This window comes from Ahaetulla prasina, chromosome 3 (assembly GCF_028640845.1).
Source record: "Ahaetulla prasina isolate Xishuangbanna chromosome 3, ASM2864084v1, whole genome shotgun sequence".
Classification (NCBI taxonomy): domain Eukaryota; kingdom Metazoa; phylum Chordata; class Lepidosauria; order Squamata; family Colubridae; genus Ahaetulla; species Ahaetulla prasina.
Window position 1 is genome coordinate 157,402,351 of NC_080541.1, and position 24,886 is coordinate 157,427,236.

General features: G+C 37.5%; 1 protein-coding gene across 1 annotated transcript in view; it reads right to left on the minus strand.

Annotated features, from left to right (window-relative positions):
- The window catches only part of MSH4 (mutS homolog 4), an 88,458-nt gene that overhangs the window by 49,316 nt on the left and 14,256 nt on the right, over nucleotides 1-24,886 (minus strand). The window contains exons 3-6 of the mRNA XM_058178379.1: nucleotides 22,131-22,294; nucleotides 20,678-20,788; nucleotides 17,530-17,645; nucleotides 11,451-11,624 (exon numbers count right to left, since the gene is read on the minus strand). Of these exons, the coding sequence (XP_058034362.1) occupies nucleotides 11,451-11,624; nucleotides 17,530-17,645; nucleotides 20,678-20,788; nucleotides 22,131-22,294 (565 nt within the window). The remainder of the gene's footprint in view (nucleotides 1-11,450; nucleotides 11,625-17,529; nucleotides 17,646-20,677; nucleotides 20,789-22,130; nucleotides 22,295-24,886) is intronic.

Below are 24,886 nucleotides of genomic sequence, written 5' to 3' on the forward strand. Positions count from 1 at the left end.
GCGATGGGTCGGACACGACTTTACAACTAACAACAACAATTCATGCTTTCAACATAACACAATACTTGTTCCAAACACAAAACTCAAAGTTGTCCAAAGGTTTCAGACGATAAAGAAGCAATTGTTTCTGTCTGGAAACCTGTACATTTAATATTTAACAACACAGAGATCATTCCATCACTAGCAGAAATAACCCTGTCAACTCTTTTTGCAAAGCAGTTCATAGACGATTGTATCTCATCTTATGTGTCCTTAATGCAGATAATACCTGAAAGATCAAAGCCATTGCATACATTGTTTAAAAAAGGAACTAGTTTGCCACTATATTAACAATGTTACTTTGGCTGGTTTAAATATAGACATTGGTGTATGTGTTCAGATGGTGGGGTAGAAAAGCCAAGTTGTGTTGCAGGAGTATAGTATTGTAAGGATGGGAGAGATATACAATCTTCCAATTCTTCTGACCCAAGTTTATTTATTTATTTATTATTTATTTATTTATTTAAACTTTTATACCGCCCTTCTCCCGAAAGACTCAGGGCGGTGTACAGCCACAAAATAAAAACAATAAAATATACAAAGTTAAAATATCAATTTAAAATACATATTCAATAATGGCCGAATTAAAACCGTCAATTGACCAAACCTAAAAATACCCCATATAAAATTACAAAATTAAAATTTAAAAAATTTTAAAATTTAAAAAATTTTAAAATTTAAAAATCAGGCCAGTCCCGCTTGGATAAATAAATAAGTTTTTAATTCCCGGTGAAAGGTCCGAAGGTCAGTTATTTGGCGCAAACCGGGGGGAAGTTCGTTCCAGAGGGTAGGTGCTCCAACAGAGAAGGCCCTTCCTCTGGGGGCCGCCAGCCGACATTGCTTGGCGGACGGCACCCTGAGAAGACCCTCTCTGTGAGAGCGTACGGGTCGATGGGAGACATAAGGTAACAGCAGGCAGTCCCGTAAGTACCGGGCCCCAAGCCATGGAGCGCTTTGAAAGTGGTAACCAAAACCTTGAAGCGCACCCGAAAGACCACAGGTAGCCAGTGCAGACTGCGCAGGAGCGGTGTTACCCGGGAGCACCGTGGAGCCCCCTCAATCTTACGGGACCGCCTGCTGTTACCACATGCCTCCCACCGACCCGTACGCTCTCACAGAGAGGGACTTCTCAGGGTGCCGTCCGCCAAACAATGTCGGCTGGCGGCCCCCAGGGGAAGGGCCTTCTCTGTGAGGGCTCCCACACTCTGGAACGAGCTTCCCCCGGGTTTACGCCAAATACCTGACTTCGACTTTCCGCGAACTGAAGACACATCTTTTCATCCGCGCGGGGCTGGCTTGAATTGAATTTTAATGTCAAATTTTTATCAATTTTAAATGGGGTTTTTAATGTATGGTAAATTTTAAATTTCCAGGCTAATTTAAATAAGTTTTTTAAATCGCATTTTAAATTGTACTTTGTATTGTTTGTTTTATTTTTGACATACCCTGAGTCCTTCGGGAGAAGGGCGGTATAAAAATCAAATAATAATAATAATAATAATAATAATAATAATAATAATAATAATAATAATAATAATAATAATAATAATAATAATAATCACCCGCGCAGCCGCATTCTGGACTAACTGGAGTCTCTGAGTGCACTTCAGGGGTAGCCCCATGTAGAGAGCATTGCAATAATCCAGACGAGAAGTGACGAGAGCATGAGTGACTGTGCATAAGGCATCCCGGTCCAGAAAGGGGCGCAACTGGCGAACCAGGCGAACCTGGTAAAAGGCTCTCCTGGAGACGGCCGCCAAATGATCTTCAAACGACAGCCGTCCATCCAGGAGAACACCCAAGTTGCGTACCCTCTCTGTTGGGGCCAGTGACTCTCCCCCAACAGACAGCCGTGGTTGCAGCTGGCTGTACCGGGGTGCCGGCATCCACAGCCACTCCGTCTTGGATGGATTGAGTCTGAGTCTGTTTCTCCCCATCCAGACCCGTATGGCCTCCAGGCAATGGGACAGCACTTCAACGGCCTCATTGGGGTGGTCAGGGGTGGAAATGTACAGCTGAGTGTCATCAGCGTACAGCTGATAACCCACCCCGAAGCAACTGATGACCTCACACAACGGCTTCATGTAGATGTTGAACAGGAGAGGCGAGAGAATCGACCCCTGAGGCACCCCACAAGTGAGGCGCCTCGTGGTCGATCTCTGCCCTCCTGTCAACACCGTCTGCGACCGGTCAGAGAGATAGGAGAAGAACCACCGATAAACGGTGCCTCCCACTCCCAACCCCTCCAACCGGCGCAGCAGGATACCATGGTCGATGGTATCGAAAGCCGCTGAAAGATCTAACAGGACCAGGGCAGAGGAACAACACCTATACCTGGCCCTCCAGAGGTCATCCACCAACGCGACCAAAGCTATCTCCGTGCTATACCCGGACCGGAAGCCGGACTGGAACGGGTCCAGATAGACAGCTTCATCCAGGTAATGGGGAAGCTGCCATGCCACCACACTCTCTACAACCTTCGCCACAAAGTGAAGGTTGGAGACCGGACGATAATTACCCAAAATAGCTGGGTCCAGGGAAGGCTTCTTAAGGAGGGGTCTCGCCTCTTTCAAGGCGGCGGGAAAGACCCCCTCAGTTACTGTGAAAAGTCCTTGGTCCTCTCTGAGCCTGGCTGTTTTCTTGGAGATGTTTCATTACCCAAAATAGGTAATATCAGTGTTTGTGATAGTGATTACCTAGTTTGGATAATGAAATGTCTGCAAGAAAACAACCAAGCTCAGAGAGCACCAAGGACCTCTCATTTCAACCTGAGCTATTCTCCTTTATTGGTACCAAGTTATTGTTGCTTGTTGAATTGTGAGAGGAAGGGAACCATTTGCTAGTAAGAAAGTCTCTACCCTTGATTATTTAGAGGCTTTCAATGGGCTCAACTGAGATAGTTTCTTTTCATTTTCAGGTAATGAGGCGGCTGAAGATGCAGAAACCCCAACTCAATAAACAATTTATTGAGCTGAATAAACAATTCCTTCCCCATTCACTAAAAGCTGGGTGTCCTGAATTGTACTCAGATGAATAATTAAAGCAGCCAAACAGTTTAAATAGCTGCTTAAATGTTTAAATTTAGATAGCTATTATAGACTGATTAAGCAGAGGAAAAGAAAACCAAGAACCATCCAACCACCTTCTTGAAAAAACAAATAGCAATGATAATAGAATAAAACTGTCTCTGGTCAATTGTTGATTATAGTTAGCCTCTAGAAAGTCTAGTTCTAATCACAAATGGTTGATCCTGGTGTTTCAGACCGATTAAGGTTTTATGAGTAAGACAACAGTCTTACTTGATAAAATTCTGCAGCTAATATCCAATGCTGCAATAAAATCAACCAAATACAGGGATAGTTATCCAACTATATTATACCAATTTCCCTTCTTTTATATGTATCACTAAAACTAAATAATTGGTTTTAAAGGCAATAATAAGAATTAATTGCTTTTAAAATCTTTAATAAAAACTGTATTTTAAAAAAAACCCTAAACAATTAGTTGCTTATATAAATGTGTCTCAGGTTGTCATTTATGAATCCAAACAAATGCATTCTTCTCTGGTACAGTAGCAGAGATGCAGCATTCTAGAACCTGGGATTTTTATCATGAGCTTCTTGTAGGAAATATGTATGTATAAGCAGAGCTCCTACTATTTTCCTCAGTTCTGAAGATCTAGAGCATGGATTTCAAACTTGTGGGTATCGCAATATTTTTTCCCTTTGTGGAGTCGTGACCTAGGCATGATGTATTTGGCCTGCGGGCCCCCAGTTTGACAGCCCTGATCTAGAAGGTAGCCTTAAGTTGAAGTATATCATCTGTGACTTCCAAAGCAGGAAAATATGTAGACGTTAACAAATTCACAAATGATAGTTAAAGAATCAGTTACACGTAGGCAATCTGTTTTTTCATGATTGTTTGTGTGTGTGTGATTCACACAACCAGATGAATAGAAGGCTATTTTGTTGTGGGGTGGGCAGGCATTTAAGTATCAGTAAAAACAAAACTGCATTGACAAAAAGCAGCATTTTGCCATGACCAGAGATCTATACTCTGATCCAAAGTATTGGATAAATGTGGGAGGTTCTAACTACATGAGAGTCTGGTAGATACCAAGAATAAAACTCAGAGAGATTGCAGATGTAGCTACTGAGCTAACTGAATGGCTTCTGAAACAGTCTGATTTCAGCAATAACTAGTGCTCCAGCTGTAGACCAGGATGTCCTGATCACCATTCAGTAGGATTACTGCAGTACTTGGGGCTGCTATTGGAGATGATTCAGAAGGTGCAGCTGATATAAATTGTAGCAGCTAGGCTGTACATGGGACAGTCCTCCCTACCCCATGGGACCTTGTTTTAAGGATCTTGTTTTTCTCTTCTATGTTTTTTATTTGCTATATTGGATTTTCTTTTGAGGGGGGAGCAGGATAGCAAGAGAACGTGACTTCTAGTGTTGCCTTAGGCACAAAACCAGCTATATGAGCCTGGACTAGCCATTCTGTCTTGGAAAGGCGCAATGAACAAACCAGTTCTGGTTTAGTTTGAACCTGGGGTCTAGTCCTATCTAACTCACAAAGTCAACAGGTGATCTTGGGTCAGTCACTTTCTCTCAACTCTAGGAAGATGCAATGACAAACCGAGGTTTTACCGCTACTGAAATGCCAATCCAACTCCTGATGAGTTAGCCTTCTACTCATCTGTGTGTATGAATCATGCAATCCATGATGAAAACCCTGTTACCTACTTTAACTGATTCTTTAAGCATCATTTCTGAATGTGTGTATGTTTTCATTCTTTGGATTCAAAGATGTGTCAGTGTAGAGCTACCTCTTGATCTTCAGAACTGAGGAAAATAGTTGGAGACCTTATACACAGATGCATGCTACAAGATTTCTCTAATAAATGAATCCTTATGTTTTGGACCTGAGTTCTATGCAATGGGGTGAGCTCCCATTACTTGCTCCAGCTCCTGCCCACCTAGCAACTCAAAAACATACAAATGCGCACTTCCGGTTTGGCACCGTAGGTGATGGCGGTGATCTTTACGATCACCAACCTCTGGATTATGTGGAATCGCTAGGACAGCTTAAATCTGCTGTCCAGCGTTCGGAAAACCCCTTCTTCAGGAGAAGGAGAAGGTGGTGAGCTGAGGGCAGAGGTTGAATTTCCCTAAAGCCCCTGAGAAAAAAGGGGTTTGAAGGGTTAAGTTCCCTCCAGTAACCCGAAGTGCTCCAGATCCGAGGATTCTTCTGCTTTGGTGGAACCAATCACCACGACCAAACGCCGAGATTTATTTTGGACAATAAAGGATTATACCGGACAGAACGAAAGTGGGAGAACTTTATGCAAGTAGCTAAGCCGATTCCCCGTTACTTTGTAACAAGCTTGAAAACAGCAAGAAAATGGAGGCGAATTGTTAACAAGTTAACGAGTGGAAAGCGAAAGTGATACTTTCAGCGTTTGCCGTCTGCAGTTGGTAATTTGCATGTTACTTGCTGCTTTAACTCTTTGCTGCCTGCTGATAGAATCTAGGGAGATTTTTAAATATTGCTTTAAAAGACTGTGTTTCTCAGAAGTTAAGAAGATTTAAAGTGAATATTAAGTTGGAAATAAATAAATAAATAATTTTATAGAAGATGGCAGCCAAACAATTAAAGTCTACTGTAACAAAGAGCTCTGGAACTTTATCAGCTGGTGCCTCTCCAGCTCATACAGCAGAGACTAGAACATTGAATTTAGAGGCGTTACAAGAGAACTTAAAAGGCTTTATAGAAGAAAAATTTAAAGTAATAACTGATGAGATGTCTGAAATGAAAGAGCAGATATCAGAAATTCAAGTGGGAAATAAAGAAGTTAAAGAAGGATTTGTAATTGCAGTACGAAGTTTGGCAACAATGTGATTTTATTAGAAGAGGAGGTTGAAGAAATTAAGCAACATAATTCAAAATTAGAAAATAAAATGGATGAATTTCAAAGTAAAATGGAAAAACAGATGATGAAATAGTTTTGATACAATATAGAAATATGGAATTTGCTCTTAGAATCCGAGGTTTGAAAGAAAATAAAGAAGAGAATTTAAGGAAATTTTTCTGAAGTATTTGCTGAGATATTAGCAGCTCGTCCAGCAGATGTGGCTTATCAAATTGATAAAATATATCGTGTGAATTCTTGGATAGCAAGGCAAAAAAGTTGCCAAGGGATGTTGTTATTTATTTTACAAATAGAACAGTGAGAAATCAGATTTTGCAAGCCTCATATAAGGGGAGAAGATTCAGATTGCTGGTCAAGATATTTTAATATTAAAGGAAATTCCACCAAAATGTTAAGGGCTAGGAAGGAATTTGCCTTCCTGGTGAATGAACTTAAAAACGTCAGATTGAATATAGATGGGATATTCCAACTGGTATAATAGTATATTATGCAGGAAAGTACATCGTCTCAATACAGTTGGAAAAGCAAGAGAATTTTATGTTGAGGCATTAAAGTTGGAAGTCTTCCCCATTGGAAGCTAGAAGAAGGAGGCTGAAGTGAAGGAAAGAGAAGTGAAGCAGGTACAAGAACAGATTGTGATGGAAGAAGATTTATTACAAGTGTTGGAAATACCTACGACGGGTTTAGATTCAAAAGAACAAAGGCTGACAAGAGCTGCTGCTAAACGCAAGGAACAAGAGATGAAGGCACAACAACAACTGGCAACTACTACAACGGAAACAGTGGAGGAGCAAGGCCTAAAGCAAAATGTGATCTGCGGCTGGTGTTCCAAAAGTTTCCTTTGGCCGATAATGGCAATTAAACTATTATCTTGGAATGTTAATGGTTTGAATTCACCGCAGAAGAGAAGGAAAGTATTTCATTATTTGAAACAATTTAAAAATGACATTACCTGTTTACAAGAAACACATATTAGATCTTTAGAACAGAAATATTTGATAAATTCAAAACTGGGAGTACATTTTTTTGCCTCCTCTTTGGAGAAAAAAAATGGTTTAGTTATATATATAAAGAAGGATATATCAGCAAAATTAATTGAGGTGGATAAGCAAGGAAGATACATTGCTATTGAACTTTTGTTGGAGGGAAAGAAGACATTATTAATAGGAGTTTATGCTCGAATCAACAACAAGAAAATTTTTCAAGTTTTTACATAAAAGAATAGTATTTTGGGATTATAAATCATATATATTAATGGGTGATTGGAATGGTGTGTTGGATACTCAAAAGATAAAAAAGTTTAAGGAAGATGTCAAGGCGAAATTACCAAAGGTTTTTTGAAATGATGGAGGACTTGGAATTAAGAGATATTTGGAGAGAACATAATACAGAAGAGAGGGATTTTACCTTCTTTTTTGACAGGCATCAATCATTTTCGAGGATTGATTTTATTTTGATTTCTAATGATTTGTATTCTAGAGTGAAGAAGACTAAGATTTGTTCAAGAACTCTATCTGATCATAGTCCGTTTGGATTGAATTTGATCGGAAAAGGAGGCTAGGAGATCATGGAGGTTGAATGAGAATTTGTTTAAATATGAACAAAATGTAAATGAATGTAAAAAGCAAATGAAAGAATTTTTTATTATGAATATGAAAAAAGAAACATCTATAGAGATGATTTGGGACGCTAGCAAGGCTTATATGAGAGGAAATCTTATACAAATGAATATTAAATACAAAAATAAATGGCAGAAAAGAAAAGGAATTGGAAGAGGAAATTAAAAGAAAGAACAGTTATTGATAAATAGCCCAGGAAATAGTAAAATAAAAGAATCAATAAATATATTAAGAGGTCAGTTTAATATGTTGATGGCAGATCAAGTAGCAATTAATTTACAATATGTAAAACATAATACGTTTAATAATGCCAATAAGCCAGGAAGATGGCTTGCCTATTTAATAAGGAAAAAACAGAAATCACGAATGATTGATAAAATAGAAAATAGGGTAAGGAAGTTTATCAAAAGAACTTGATTAAAAAGCATTTTAGAGTATTATAGTAAGTTATATACTAGGGATATGATTGATGATACAGAGATAGAAAGATATTTACAACAACAAAATATTTGTGAGCTTACAGAAAATCAAAGAGAAGAACTGAATCAATTAATTACTTCAGAGGAAATTTTGTTAGCAATTAAGCAACTTACAATTGGTAAAGCACCAGGTACAGATGGTTTAACAGCTGTTTATTATAAAATTTACAAAATGAGATGGTTGAACCACTTAAAGAGTTATTTAATAAAATTCAAATGGGAGGAGATGTTCCCCCTTCATGGAGGACAGCCTTTATTTCGTTAATACCGAAGGAAGATCGAGATGGTATTAAAGCAGAGAATTATAGGCCTATATCACTTTTAAATACTGATTATAAGATATTTGCCAAGATACTTGCTAATAGATTAATGCCAGTGATGAATCAAATAATTCATAATGATCAGTCAGGATTTATTAAGGGTAGGCAGATGAGATATAATGTGAGGCAAATTGTAAATTTACTTGAATATTTGGAACGAAACAACCAAATCTCAGCGGCTTTTTTTTGGATGCTGAAAAGCTTTTGATAGATTGGATTGGCAGTTTTGTTTAAAGTAATAGAAAAATGCAATTTGGGGATTATTTTATCCATGCAATTAAAGCAATATATCAGAAGCAAACAGCACAAATAATAGTAAATGGTGGGTTAACAGAAACTTTTAAAATTGGGAAAGGGACGAGACAGGGATGTCCCTGTCTCCATTACTTTTTATTTTAACTTTAGAAATTCTTTTGAATAAAATACGTGGTTCCGATCAAATAAAGGGAATTAGAGTTAAACATCAAGATTACAGATTAAGAGCTTTTGCAGATGACTTGGTTGTTACTGTATCCCAACCAATATACTCAGCTACTGGTTTAAAAGATATAATTGGTCAGTATGGCAAAGTATCTGGATTTAAGGTGAATCAGCAAAAGACAAAGATGATAACTAAAAATATGAATATACAACAAAAAGAAGAGTTAGAAAGAACTACGGGTTTTGAAATCGTTAAAAAGGTTAAATATTTAGGAATATATATTACAGCTTCAAATGTCAAATTATACAAAAATAATTATGAGGTATTGTGGCAGAAGGTATGGAAAGAAATGGAGAGTTGGAAGAAGTTACAACTATCCTTGTTGGGAAGAATAGCGGCTATAAAAATGAATGTTTTGCCCAGGTTTTTGTTTTTGTTTCAAATGATACCGGTGCTTAAGAATGATATTAAATTACAGGAATGGCAAAAGGGGGTTAATAACTTTGTATGGATGGGCAAAAAACCAAGAATAAAATTAAAAATAATGCAGGATACAAGGGAAAGGGGGGGTCTTAAAATGCCTAATTTAAAATTGTATTATGAAGCAGTTGTCTTATCATTAATTACTGATTGGATTAATTTAACTGAGGAAAGAGTTTTGAATATAGAAGGTTATGGTTTGTTATATGGGTGGCATGCCTATTTATTATATGATAAGAAAGTAGATAAAATATTTAAAAATAATATAATTAGAAATGCATTATTGAGGGTCTGGAGGAAATATCAATATAATTAGATGGAAAGATTCCAATATGGGCAATCCCGAGACACATGATAGAAAATATAAATATATATCAAAAGATGGAGGTAGTTACCTATAAAGAACTTCTTTGTATGGAAAAGGGGGAATTACAATTAAAATCTAGAGAAAAGATGGGGGAAGAAGGGAAAAATTATACATGGTTCCAATATGGACAATTACAAGCTAGATGGAAATTAGATCAAAAAATAGGTGTTAAGCAAATTGAGGATAATTTGTTAAAACAAATGAGAGATCAAGGCCAACAGCATATTAAGAGGTTGTATAATGTATTAGTAGAAATAGACTCAGAGTCCGAACTAGTTAAGGATTGTATGATTAAGTGGGCACAAAATTTTCAGCAACCAATAATGTTGGAAACTTGGGAAAGAATTTGGGTGAGGAATGTTAAATTTACACAAGCGCAAAATATGAGAGAAAATTTTATAAGATGTTTTATAGATGGCATTTAGACCCCCAAAAGTTGTCATGTATGTATCCTAATGTACAGGCTAAATGTTGGAGATGCGATTGTGAAGATGCCACTTATTACCATATATGGTGGACTTGTAAAAAAGTTAAAGCATTTTGGATTAAAGTATGGTGGATCATGCAGAATATTTTGAAAAAGAAGATTAAGTTTACTCCGCAGTTCTTTCTACTAGGAATAATTATGGATTGTACAGCTATAGAGACTAAATTGATTTTGAACTTAATAACAGCCGCAAGACTTTTGATTGCTCAATATTGGAAGAAAGAAGAATTACCTACAATTGAAGAATGGACACTTAAAGTATCAAATCTGGCAGAAATGGCAAAAATCTCTGCTTACTTGAAAGACTATACACAAGAAAAATATATTTTAGAATGGAAAATGTGGATTGATTATATTCAAAATAAGTATCAGATAAAAAATATCAATAGCATATGAGTAAATTTAGGAAATATTTTGTATTAGATATATTTTGAAGGAGAGGGAATTGAGAGTGTGACTAAGTGTGGTGTGACTAGAGATTATAATTTAGGAATTATTTTAGATTATGATTGTTAGTTTTGATACCCTGCATTTTGTTCTGGGAAGTCGGGGTGGGGGTGGGGGTAAGGGGAGGGAATTGGGGGTTTGGTAGAGATGGAGTGATGGTTAATGTACAGGGATTATTGAAGATGTATAAATATAACTAGTGCAGGGTTGGGTCTGCCCAGTTACCATTTTAGAACGGTGGGGAGGGAGAAAAGAGAGAGTAGGAGGTAGGAAAGAGGAGAAGAGGAAGGAAGAGGGGTAGAAGAGGGAGAAGGAAGGTGTAGGGTGCAGGGAGGAGAGGATGTAGATAAGAGAAGGAGAGGAAGATCTGGAAAGTAGAAGAAGGTAGAAGAGGGAAGAGTGTTAAAAAGGGGGGTGGTGACTGGGCAAGCCCGACTAATTGTATATAACTGTACATTGGATTAATTATTTGATATGATTGTAAAAATAAAACTTTTTATATACAAAAAAAACATACAAATGCAAGTAGATTAATAGGTACCACTTCGGTGGGAAAGTAAAAGCATTCCATGCGCCTTTGATGTATAGTCATGCTGGCCACAGACCACGGAAATTGTCTTCAGACAATGCTAGTTTCCTTGGCAAAGAAGTGGAGATGAATACCTTACCCTAGAGTCGGACATGGCTGGATAGGAAAACCTTTACCTTTTTTTATGTTCTATCATCTTCCTTTAAATAATGACTGAAAATGTACTTTAAAGCACAGACTTGTATCCAACACTATTGTATATCATAATTGTAAATATAATTGTCATATATTCTCCATAGTTTAGAATTTGAAATAAAAATATCTTACCTAGGATCTCTATTGTTAGTAATTAATTCAAGATTTAGGCCTGATGTTGAATCAATCATTGCTGTTTGCTCACTTCCATGGAAACGAATCTTAAGTGACTTAGGTGCATAAACTGAATTTTGAATGAATTCAACGTATTTCAGCAAGGCAGCAACAGCTGCGAGACAGTAATACCTAAGAAATGATAATCAAATGAACGAAAATACAATTTAAATAACACATTATATTATCATAGCTTTTAAGATTTAAGGCCACTAATTTTGCTGGGAATAACACTGAAAATATCACATAGATAATTTGTTTTATCTATTTATTAGGTGTATATTTTGGCTTTTCTTCAGGATCTTAAAATAATTATACTCTTTCTACAACTTTTTCTTCACAACCACAACCTTGCAAGATAGGTTGATCTGAGACACCGATTGGTCCAAAGTCACTCATTGAGCTTCCATCACTGAGAGTGAACCTGAACCGCAGTCTCTTCAGTGCTGGTCCACATTAATCACTATATACCACTAGCTCTCACATGAGATGGAAGCTTTTTGTAGATTTAGTACAAAATTTATTACTATTGACTTATGGAAAATAAAAGTGTACTCCATTTTGAAAGACAAAATCTGAAGGAAAGGAAGCTGTATATAAATTGCTATGGTTGTTAAAAATTTCCACCCAGATTGGGTTTCCCCTAAGGCAGGGATATCAAACTCAAGGCCCGGGGGTCGGATACAGCCCACGGGGTGGTTAGATCTGACCTATGGGACTGCCCTGGAAACAACGAAGGACCAGCCCGCAGTGCTTCTGCCAGCAAAAGCGGAGGTGGCATGCGAGCTCTGTTTTTGCTGGCAGAGGGGCCAAAAATGGAGCTCAGGAGTTCGTTTTCATTGGCAGAGTGCTCGGGCCACCACAGACACCCCTGACAGGAGTGAGTTCGATCTGGCCATGCCCACCCTGGCCACCTGAGGTCAAATACAACCCTGATGCAGCCCTCAATGAAATTGAGTTTGATATCCCTGCCCTAAGGTTACTACTTAATTAAACAGAGACTTTCCAGAAATTCTGACTGGAATCTTGAACTGATCAGGATCATGGTGGTGCAGTGGTTAGAATGCAGTACTGCAGACTAACTTACATCTCACTCGAGGAGCTTAATGCTGAATGGCTCAAGGTAAAATGAGCACCCAGATTATTGGGGACAATATGCTGACTCTGTAAACTTTAGAGGCGGCTTTAAAGCACTGTGAAGCAGTATATAAGGCTAATTGCTACTGCTATTTTCAAAAGCAAATATGACAAAAGACCTAATAAATAATTTCCATTTAGCGAACAAAGTTGTAATGTTTTTCCATTCTACAGTAATCTTACAATTTCCTTGTGAACAATCAGATAATTTTCAAAAAGCATCTGTCACCACAGACATCATAATAAATAAAATAAATAGTATCAAGTTTTCAGTAACGACAGGTAGAAATAATTTGGAAAGTATCCAATTGGAGTTTTTCCAATTTAGAAAAATTTATGCACACATTAAAGTCTTCAATGAACTACATATTTTTCTAGAATGTTACACTTAAATGTGAAAAGGTCAGTTCAAATCCATTTCCAGACATGAATTTCACTGAGTTGGCATAGCAATTCACTCTTATTTGGTGCAATTTATGGTCAGGAATCCTAAATTGTACTCTAAATGTCTTACAGGGGAGATAAAAGTGAAATAAATACATTTAAGGAAGAAAATTGTGGATATAATCCAGAATCTTTCTAATGAGCTCTATACTTAAGGAGAATAAAAACGTATTCAAAAGAAGACATATAACTGGAAAAATAAAGATGACTTATGCATAGTTTATAAGATAGATGTTGGAAAATTAATTTTATTTATAAATCATATTTATATGATCACCCATTTCATAGTACTAGGGATGGCATAAAATAAATCATAAAATAACATCAAAACACAATGCTATTAAAAACTTAGTTGCTATTATTTAAAAAAGGTTAGGCAAGAGCACTGGAAGTTATGAAAAGTGATACAAAATTAATATAGGTAATTTCCAGTTTAGTTTCTATCCAGCACGTTCCTAATCAATTGCTACATTCAGTTCAAAACAAGCATATACTTCACTGAGTTCAGCTAGCAAAATATGGTTTGGTATTTATTTATTATATATCAGCAAACATTAAGGATTTAGGTAGAAGAGGTCAACAGATCCAAATTGGCTCTCAAAGGAAAAGTGGAAGCCGTAACTTAGTGAGATGTTCAGTAATTCTAGATCCCTCTTCTGCAAAACCAGCCACAAAGTGTTCCTTTCCTGATATCTTCTGCCCACAGATGCCCTGACTCTGCTCCTAAACCCTTCTGGTCTTGGATCCAGTTCTGCTACACATTTTCTTCCATTCTATTGGCCCTGTAATCAATGCAGCCCATCACTTCCCTTGTAGACTAATTATGGCTTTGTGATCTCCCTCTAGAGTGACTCATAGTTTTATAATCCCTGCTTTGTATTATGGTTTTTCATTTGAGAGAAATAATATTGCCACTACTGGGAAACAAATTCAAGATATACATGTTAAACCTCAGTGAAAGACACAATTCTTAGTTCTTAAGAAATTTAGGTAGCAGACTGAAAGTTAATTTGGGGGTTTTTATCATGAATGCAACCATTTGAGAAAACTACATAGAAATAAATAGTTATTTTTTTATGTTACTATAATTATTTAAGAACTAGCTAACCAGAGATCCTAAATATATTCACTCGGAAGTTCAGTATAACTGAGATTTTACAATTAAATTTAGTCCCACTGAACTTAGTTTATGTTCTGTCCTCCTCCGCCTCTGTCTGAATGATGGCTTAATTAGCCGGAACTATCAGCTCGGGCGGCAAAAGAGCCAGCGTCTTCCAAGAGCCCTTGTTATTTTCCACCACGTGGTGAGTCACAAACTTCAGCTCTAGTCAATCAGTGGATTTGCCTGTTACAAAGAGTCACACCAGCTCTCACTGCCTTTTATATCCTGTGGGGTGTGGCTCCATGACTCAGCACTTCCTAGGCCTCATTATTTCTTCCACCTGGCCTGCTTCTGGCTCCTGGAGCTGAGCCAGGGAAGATGGTGCTCCCAAGGTAAGTCCTGACGGCCCTTCCCCCTCACTGTCCAAGTCACTTTCTGGCAGCAGGCCCGGCTCCAAGTCACTTCCGGGCATGGGGCCAGGTTCGGGGGCTGGAGTCACAACAGTTTAACATTGAAACTGATACTTATAAATCCTACCCAGTTATTCAGAATAAGGGTTTATTAAGCTAAAAACAATTATTTTGCAGAATCGATGTAGGAGATGACCAGGCTGAACCCAAGTGCATCATCCGTTTGGAATCCCTTTGCACCCAAGAGATCCAAGACCACTTGAACTCCACTGACTCTTACCTACCCCCAATTTTCCTTGACTGCTAGTACTTCAGATTCTTATTTAGGAATAGCATGGAATAAACTTGTATTCTTTTGAACAACTGTGGTTCCTGATTTCTTGCACCTGACAATGATATTATCATGCAAACTAAGACACAGGCATGGTGACAGCAAAAGGAAAGGAGAGTAATTCATAAATGAATCATCTGCTAATTATAATAATGATAATTTGTAATAATAATTACAAAGTAAAAGCTGAATCCAAACTAAACTAGGAAATATCGAAGCTTTCATTTATTGATTATCCTGCATGTTCACTGTACTTACATGTCATATCCCATGTCTTTTCATGGTCTCAAAAGACTTACAGAAAGGCAACTACTGAGGCATGGCCAGTGTTGCAGGCGAGATGGTCGCAAACCCCAATGTCTCTGGGGTTTGCGTCGATATCCCTCCACCCAGGGGGTCCGTCCGAACTTCGGATCGGACCATAGCTGCCTCGAAGGGGCAGTGAAGAGTGGGGGAGTCACCAGAGCAAACGGGGAGTTGGCGAAGTCCCCATAGCTACGGATTTTTCCCCCCGACCCAGCGGGGAGGAATGCAGCACCATAGTCCATCATGGCAGCTGCACCAAAGCCGCGGCGGCTTCAAGAGCGGGCAGGAGGAAGAACCATCAAGAAACAAATTGTTGAAGTCGGGTGAGTGATGATCTCATGAAGGAACAATAAGTATTCAAAAGAGGCACAAGCCTTGGGGAGAACTTGTAGATTGGCGGCTAATTGAATAACAAGTGAAAGTGAAAATCAATTTGGAGAATACACATTCGGGAAGTGAAAGAGAGAAGATAGGGCTTGGAATGGAAGCAGAGCCCCATTTAAATAAAGAAAAGAAAAATAAACTTTTTCCAACTAAATAATGGTTTGGAGATTTTTGGAAGTTTTAATGGATTATATTGGAAATTAAAGAAATAGGAGAAAAAGTAAAAGAAGCCATTGAATTGTTTTTCATGTGGATATCTCAAATCCCTCTGTTTTAAATTTATGGAATACTAAAGATATCAATAGGACATAAAAATTTGGAAGATATAAATATTTCAATTAAGGGAAAATCCTGGAAAATTGACCTCCACGTACCAAAGCATTTCAGAACAAAGGATCTTTGTCACCAAAATGGCTTCTTATCATCTGTGAGCAGTAACTGTTTCAAAAAGATATCTAGAGGCAGAGAAAGACAGCTATAGGATTGGCTGCTGGGACTAAATAACAATTTTAGAAGAGAATTTCAGATGGCGTGTCTTTGAATTATGGAAATTGAATTCCCTATTTAAACAAGAATCCAGAGGCAAAGAAAGTTGTAAGAATGGAATAGCAGACTATTCCCCATGGAGAAAGTTCTGTGGGTGTGGGCACATGACATTTTTTTGGAAGGAACTTATGGCTGCCTTTATAATTAGAGGCAGAGAAAAATAGCAGGAGTCGAATAGCTTTCTTGTGACTATTCCCATGAGGATTGGTGTCGTTGGACCACACAACAGTTTTAGAAGAGATTTCTAGATGGTGTCTTTGGATTATTGATTTAAGCAGAGATTCTTATTTAAGAAGAACTCAGAGGCAAAGAAGGAAAGTAAGAATGGAATAGTGGACTATTCCCACAGAGAAGGCGCTGCTTATGTAGACATACGACTTTTTTTTTTAAAAGAACTGCTTTTAGAATTATGTTAAGAGATTCATTTTAGAAAATGTTAATATTTATATTAAAATATGAGTGACAACTATGATAAAAATAATTGAGGTTTTGGGAAATGGAGGGAAAATACTAGAATAAATTGAAATAAGAGGGAAATGAGTGTTATTATACTGAGGAAGAAATTTTCTTTTCTTTTCTTTTTTTGCAAATAAGTAAGGTAATGAAAGGATTTGATAAAACTTCTAAGGAAACAGTTAATATTTTGGGAGAATAACTGGGGGAAAGAATTAGTGACCACCCTTGCAAATGTTAAATGTTTTACTTGATATTAAAATCGATTAGATGGAAAACTTTAAATATATGTTATTAATTTAGAGGCAGAGGAAGATGAGGGAAGAATGGAATTGTCTATGTGATCTCTGGGCAGTTTTAAGAAAGAGATAGATAGGATGACCTATGATTAATAATGTAGATTGCTGAGAGTGATGAAATTATAAAACATAAACAGAATTTATTAATGATGTTGAAGGGAATTAAGCACGGGAACTAGACTTCATTTAAATATTCTCCTGAATGGGTTGAATTTGATTTATTTCTATAATCAGATTTTGTGCAAATAAATAATTGAATTTAAAGGAAAATACATTGTATTAGATTATAATTTAGGTGAAACTTGATATGTTTAAAGATGTACCTGACCAATAATTTGTTCATAATCATTTTTTTTATTATGCTTGTAAAAAAATTTTTTAAAAAATTGGCAAAAAAAAAAGAAAAAAAAGAAAGGCAACTACTGAAATTTTTATTCATGTTCCTTGGATCCATTTCAGTATAAAACACAACTTGGGTCAAATTCAATACCTATGATGTTATATTTAAAAATATTTATTGAGTCAAATAGAAGGCGAAGACTTATAGGTAGTGTTCTCAGGTTACTAACTGAAAAATGATCAACAGTAAACTAAAGTGAATGAATTATTTTTAGAACATACATACTTGGACTGAACTTCCATTAAAACAGTGCTGAATTCTGGTGTACATAATTGTTCAATGTATTCTAAACCTTTGGTTTCATTAAAATATTTTCTCTGGACTGTGGTAAAAGTCACATTCTGAAAAGGAAGCAAGGTGTCATTACAAAAAACAGTTATAATGTATTAACAATATTTAAAAGTAATAAAAATTAAGTTATTTAGGTTCAAATACTGATAAAAGGCAAAATAGGAATTTGCTATTGGATTGATTCAGATGTACCAGTGGTGAAATCCATTTTTTTTACTACTGGTTCTGTGGGTGTGGCTTGGTGGGCATGGCTTGGGCATGGCAGGGGAAGGATATGTAAAATCTCCATTCTGACCGCACTCCAGGAAAAGGATACTGCAAAATCCCCATTCCCACCCCACTTTGGGGCCAGCCGGAGGTTGCTAATATTTGCCGATTCTCCGAACTACTCAAAATTTCCACTACCAGTTCTCCAGAACCTGTCAGAACCTGTTGGATTTCACCCCTGAGATGTACATATTAGCTCTGCTGATTTATAGTGATTGTCTATATTTGTGCAGGTCATAAGTGACAGTTCTGGCATGCATATACAATTAAATTTCTTTTTAAGAGAAATTATTATTGTACAAACATGATTAAGTTGAGGCAGAGCACAAGATTATCTTTCCGAGCATAAGAAAAGACAAGAACAATTCCCCATCTTGCTTTCTGCTTCAGTGCTACTCTTGCTTCAATTCCCAAGAAACTCACGATATCTCTGATGCTAGTTTGCTAGTTCTTTGTAAGACTCACACTGTTGACACTACCCCAACCCATGACTTCCAAATCTGAGGCTTTTTATATTTATACAGATCTGTACAAATAGTCTTCGATTTGTGACCGGTTGCTTAGTGACTGTTTGAAGTTACAATAGAACTTCCCAGGGCTACTTACGACCAGGTTTCAAAGTTCTGATTGTCACCTCACCCCCCACCCTGCAGTAATACATTAATATTTTGGCATTTGGTAAATTGTCTACATTTACAGCCATTTGCAGCATCCTGCAGTCATAACCATGATTTGTGACATTTTTTTTTGCAAGAAACTGGTGTTTACTTCTGGTTTCCAGCAAAAAAAACCCAAAAAACCCACCCATTGCGGACAATGGATTCCTTAATAATTGCTGCATTCACTTAACAATCAGAGTGTTTGGTTAATGCACACAGTGATTCACTTAACAGCTACTGGAAAAAAAAAGGTTGTAAAATTGGGCATGGTTGTGTGGTGACTTACTTAACAACTGCTACAACTTACAGTGGTAGTCGTAGGCCGAGGAACACCTGGACCAGAATGTGTGGTATTATTAATGGGGGAAGAAGTTGAATTGCTAGTCAGATAGTAATAGCAATAGCACTTAGACTTATATACTGCTTCCAGTGCTTTCCAGCCCTCTCTAAGCAGTTTTACAGAGTCAGCACTCTGGGTTTTACAGTGTCAACACTCTGGGTCCTCATTTTACCAACCTCGGAAGGATGGAAGGCTGAGTCAACCTTGAGCCTGGTGAGATTTGATCTACCAAACTGCTGGCAGCCAGTGATCAGCAGAAGTAACCTGCAGTACTCTTTCCTTCTTGGAAGAGATTTATAGCTCCTGCTGCCTTAAGAAAGTTCAAAACATTCTTAAAGATCCATCTCATTCTGGGCACCCTTTTTTTGAACTATTACCATCTGGCAGACGATACAGGTCAATAAAAACAAGGACAAATAGGCTGAAAAACAGCTTCTATCCCAGGGCAATAACCATATTGAATTCTACAGTATAGTGCAATATTGGGTTTTCAATTTCAATTATATAGAATGTAAAGGATGTATGTTTGTGTTTTTATTTTTATAGTCATAATGTACACTGAATACAGCATTTAATTTTGTTGTACCATGTGCAATGACAATAAACTAAACTATACTATATTATACTGCACTCTAACCACTGCGCCAACGTGGCTCTCGGTTAAGATAAAGATTTAAGATATGCATCATGCAGATTGGAAAGAATAGGGAAATTTTGAAGAAATAACAGAGAGAGGTGAGACACTAGGACATTTTGACTTGGTCATTGTTGGAAAAATAAAGCACTATTTGATATTCTTTCTTTTCATTTTATAATGTAAATCAAAAAAGGAAAGGAAGGTGACCTATGAAATTAAAATGTCTTGTTCTTCAGTGCATGGTCAGTATGCTTGTGAAACATTTATTATCTAGGATATAATCCCAAATAAAAGCATTGATCTGGCATATCATAGATAAATGACTAAGAGAAAACTACATCTAGCCCAGGGGTCCTCCACTGGCTGGATATGGCCCACTGAAGCCATTAATCCGGCCCGCGTGGGATCATGAGGCTGCCCCTCCCACATCACCCACCTACCTGCCAGCCCCCACCTGCCTTCTGGAAGTTGAGGAGGCCAAAAACAGGACATGCAAAAACAGGCTCGTTTTTGGCCTCCCCAGCCCAGAGAGAGAGAAAGGGTGGGTGGGAGGGAGACACACACACACACAAACAAATCCCTTACACCCCCCCCCAAGGAGTCACATCCCTTCACCTACCTGCTTTCCACCTCCAGGAGCATAACAAATTAAAGTTTAATTTGTGTGTATTGTTTAATGGGCTGCTAAATTGGCCATGCCCAACCAAACACATGCCCACCTAGTCAAGTTCACCCAGCCGGTCCGGCCCCTCAACAGTCTGAGGGGCTGTGAATTGGCCCCCTGTTTAAAAAGTTTGAGGACCCCTGATCTAGCCATTTGATTATAATTTTATTTTTATTCATACAGAGTCAATATTATATTCTGGCCCTTGGAAAGGTACTTCAGGGGCCATAAGATTATCAGACTTGTCTTTCTAAATCAGAGAAAGGACTACAACCATAGAAAACTAGATGCAAGTTTAGATGTATCCAAACTAATGTAGAACTGCTATCCTTGAGATACATTAATTTATATCTTTTTACATGGTGTGATGAAATGATAACTGAATTGTGAATTTCTACTTTCTGTCTTCCAGCCGGAGTGCCTCCAGATCTCGATATAACTAAAGGCTCTATAAAATTGGGAAATAACTATAGTATAATGTTTAAAAATAAACTAGTAAGAAGTTTTAAACATACCTTGAAATTTTCTGCTATCAAAGTGTACAGTTTTGTTGCATTTCCTGAATCACAGGCAGTATTTGACATTATTATTTCTAAAGGTGTTAAAATTCTGAGTTTGGTGATAACCTAGAAAATGTACAAGACAGTTTACTTAAAAAGGTCTGTTTGAATAATGTTCAGAACACATAGCTTTATTTTTAAAAAAATGTATTTACTCATATAATGCCAGTAAAATAAACAAATTTCTGCAACTAGACTTAGATACTAGAGGCAATATATACAGGAAAGACTGAGATTTTATTACATATATATAAACTCTGTTTTCCTTAGATAGTAGATGGGAACATTCAGCCAAGTTTGGCCAATCACCAAATGCTAAGCAGACTTTAACAATTATTTTGGAAAAAAGCAAAGGCAAACATTTCCATGGGATGAAAACTAGTTCTACTAAAGCTGTTCATAAAATATGATTGTTGTGTTTCCACTGACTATAACCCTATTATCAATGTTTCAGCATTCTCTGTCAAGCAGTAAATATACCTTCCATAAATTTCCCTTATTTCTGACACAAATAACAAAAAAAGAAGTCTGGTCCCATCCATCAGTTCGAGAAGAAACTTCTCTTGCTCTGGACTAGATTTCAAGCAGTGGGAGATCTCAACCCTTCATGCCAGAATGCTGTTACTACTGCCTATCTCTCCAGATTTTCTAGAGGCTACTGTTGCGCTCTCTTTCAATACACAATGGACTCTGGTTTCATTCATTGTTGGTCTCAGCCCTGACAAGTTTCCATAGTCTTTGAAACCCCAAATGTTCTCATTCTTTCTTTCTTTCTTAGTTCATAGACTATTCCAATAGCGATGAGTAACATACATCTCACCTTCCATTAATGAGTTTTAATGAATCCCATTAAAACAATGTAATTAAAAAAACAATTTAATTGATATCATAACCAACACATATAACATTAATCATATAACTACCATTTTCTTTAACTAAAATAAATCTTTCACAGCCAGAGATAAGCTCACATATCCAGGCTTTCAAAGCCTCGGATAACTGGGAAGAAGCTGTTAAATAGAAAGGATACAGCAATTGGGGAGAATAATTTTATGGTCTCTGTCAATGGTCTTTCCTGAACAAAGGAATATGGAGGGAGCCCTTTCTATCAGATCTTGTTGGATGAGCAGGTACTATTGAACCACTATTTTCTATGACTATGATCTATTGTTATTTCTACCTGTAAACAGTTATATATAACAATATGTTTATTTGGATATGGCACTTACAGTTTTATAATGATTTTGCAATCAACCAAGTTCAATTCCAATGTCAATAAAAAGTAATCAGAAAAATTTAGAATCCTAATGCAATTGGCCAGAACAATGGCTATACATAATTCTGCTGATTCAGTGCAAGTATCTTAGCTGTATATATCACGAAGAAGATTATAGTATTCAGATTTTACCTTGGTATATGTTGTATTATCAGCAAACTGGGATAGTACTACTTCTGGATTTTTTAGGTCAATACTTGCCATTCCCACTTCACCTCTAGCAAATCCTCTCCCTTCTATTACAGCCACGATAACCGATGCAATACTGTGAATGGAGACTGCTGAAGATGATGTAACTGTGAAAGATACATTTAGAGTACTGACTGAGCCAAGATCTGCTGTGAAAATGTCTTACAAAAGTCAATAAAGGAGAATATTTGTAGCTCAGAGCAAAAATGAGGGAACCTTGATGCTCTCTGAGCTTGGTTCTTACAGACATTTCATTACCCAAACCAGGTAATATCATCAGTACTAGCATCATCTAGCACTACCTACCACTGATGATATTACATATTTTGGGTAATGAAATGTCTGCAAGAAAACAACCAAGCTCAGAGAGCACTAAGGAACACTCTTACAAAATGGATGACATTTATAATGAGCAGCAGTTGGTGATTGTCACTGGTATTTAAAATAATTGTCCTAGAAACACCAGATCACTTTAAAATTTGGCATACTCGCCAAAAAAATACCAGTAGGCAAATGCAATTTCCCTACCGAGCAAATAGATCGGCAGATGATGCTGTTAATATGACTCTTCACTACATCCTACATCTTGAATCTCCAAAGACCTATGTAAGGGTCCTCTTTGTAGACTTCAGCTCAGCATTCAATACCATCATTCCAGATATTCTTCTAACTAAACTAAATCAGCTAGCTGTACTTGACCACACTTGTAAATGGATCATAAGCTTCCTAACAGACAGGAAACAGGAGGTGAAGCTAGGCAAAAGTACAATTAGCACAGGAGTCCCCCAAGGCTGTGTGCTCTCTCCACTTCTCTTCTCTCTATATACCAATGGCTGCATCTCAAAAGATCCCTCTAAAGTTCTGAAGTTTGCAGATGATACAACAGTGATTAGTCTCATTCGAGACAATGACGAATCTGCATACAGATGGGAGGTTGAACAGCTAGCCTTGTGGTGCAACTTCTATCCTCAAAATGACACTACAGGGATCTGTACACTAGAACAAGACACAAGGACAGTTTTTTCCTGAATGCCATCACTCTGATAAACAGCTACCATATTTTTCAGAGTATAAGACGCTCCAGACCAGTGGTGGGTTTCAAATTTTTTTACTACCGGTTCTGTGAGTGTGGCTTGATGGGCGTGGCATGGGAAGAATACTGTAAAATATCCATTCCCTCCCCAATCCAGGGGAAGGTTACTGCAAAATCTCCATTTCCTCCGGATCAGCTGGGATTCAGGAGGCAGAGAATAGAAGGGGGCGGGGCCAGTCAGAATTGTTACTACCGGTTCTCCGAACTACTCAAAATTTCCGCTACCGGTTCTCCAGAACTGGTCAGAACCTGCTGAAACCCACCTCTGCTCCAGACTATAAGACGCACCTACCTTTTTTGGTGAGGAAAACAAGAAAAAGAAATCAGCCTCTCAGCAATTTTGCCTCAAACAGCAAACAGCCTGCTTTATTTTCATTTTCGTTTTCAGCATAGCTTGATTAGCACAAGAAAATAAACAGCAATTTACCTCCTTGTAGCAAGCAGCAAAGGCCCATGCAGCAATAGGCAATGGCAATCCCTGCAGCCTGAAACAGCTGAGAGTCAGGAGGCTGATCCAAGGGACAATCAGCTTGTGCTAATTAGGCTGTGCTGAAGCTGAAATGGGCTGTTTCTTCTTGCTGCAAGGAGGTAAATTGCTGGGAGGAAGAGGTCAAAGGGTAGGGGCCAGTGGGTGGGTGGGGCCTGTAAATTATTTATTTATTTATTTATTTATTTATTTATTTTGTCACAACATCATACAAAAGATTATATAGTATATACACATATAAACATATATAGGAAAAAGAAAAGAAAACAATAGGACAGGAACGGTAGGCACGTTTGTGCGCTTATGCACGCCTTATGGTCCTCTTAGGAATGGGGTGAGGTCAATAGTAGAAAGTTTTTGGTTAAAGCTTTTAGGATTATGGGAAGAGACCACAGAGTCAGGTAAAGTATTCCAAGCACTGATGATTCTGTTGCAGAAGTCATATTTTCTGCAATCTAGATTAAAGCGGTTTACATTAAGTTTAAATCTATTGGTTGCCCTTGTATTATTGCAATTAAAGCTGAAGTAGTCTTTGACAGGAAGGACATTACAATAGATGATTCTGTGAGTTAAACTTAGGTCTTGTCAAGGCGACGGAGTTCCAAGTTTTCTAAGCCTAGGATTTCAAGTCTGGTGGGATAAGGTATTTTGTTGTTTTCAGAGGAATGGAGAACTCTTCTTGTAAAATATTTCTGGACACGTTCAATTGTATTGATGTCAGAGATGTGGTGAGGGTTCCAAACAGGTGAGCTGTATTCTAGAATTGGTCTAGCAAATGTTTTATATGCTCTGGTTAGTAGTGTGGTGTTTTGGAAAAGAAGCTACGCAAAATTAGGTTTACAACTCTTAGAGCTTTTTGCTATGTAGTTGCAGTGGGCTTTGGCACTTAGATCATTTGACATGAAAACTCCAAGGTCTTTAACGGGATGGGGTCGTCTGTAAGGTAATGTCCATCTAGTATGTACTTAGTTTTAGAGTTCTTTTTCCTATATGTAAGACTGAGCATTTGCTGGTTGAAATTTGAGCTGCCAATTTTAGACCAAGCGGTTAGATGGTCAAGGTCGTTTTGAATGATAGAAGTGTTGTCTGTGGTGTTAAATAGTTTGACATCGTCAGCAA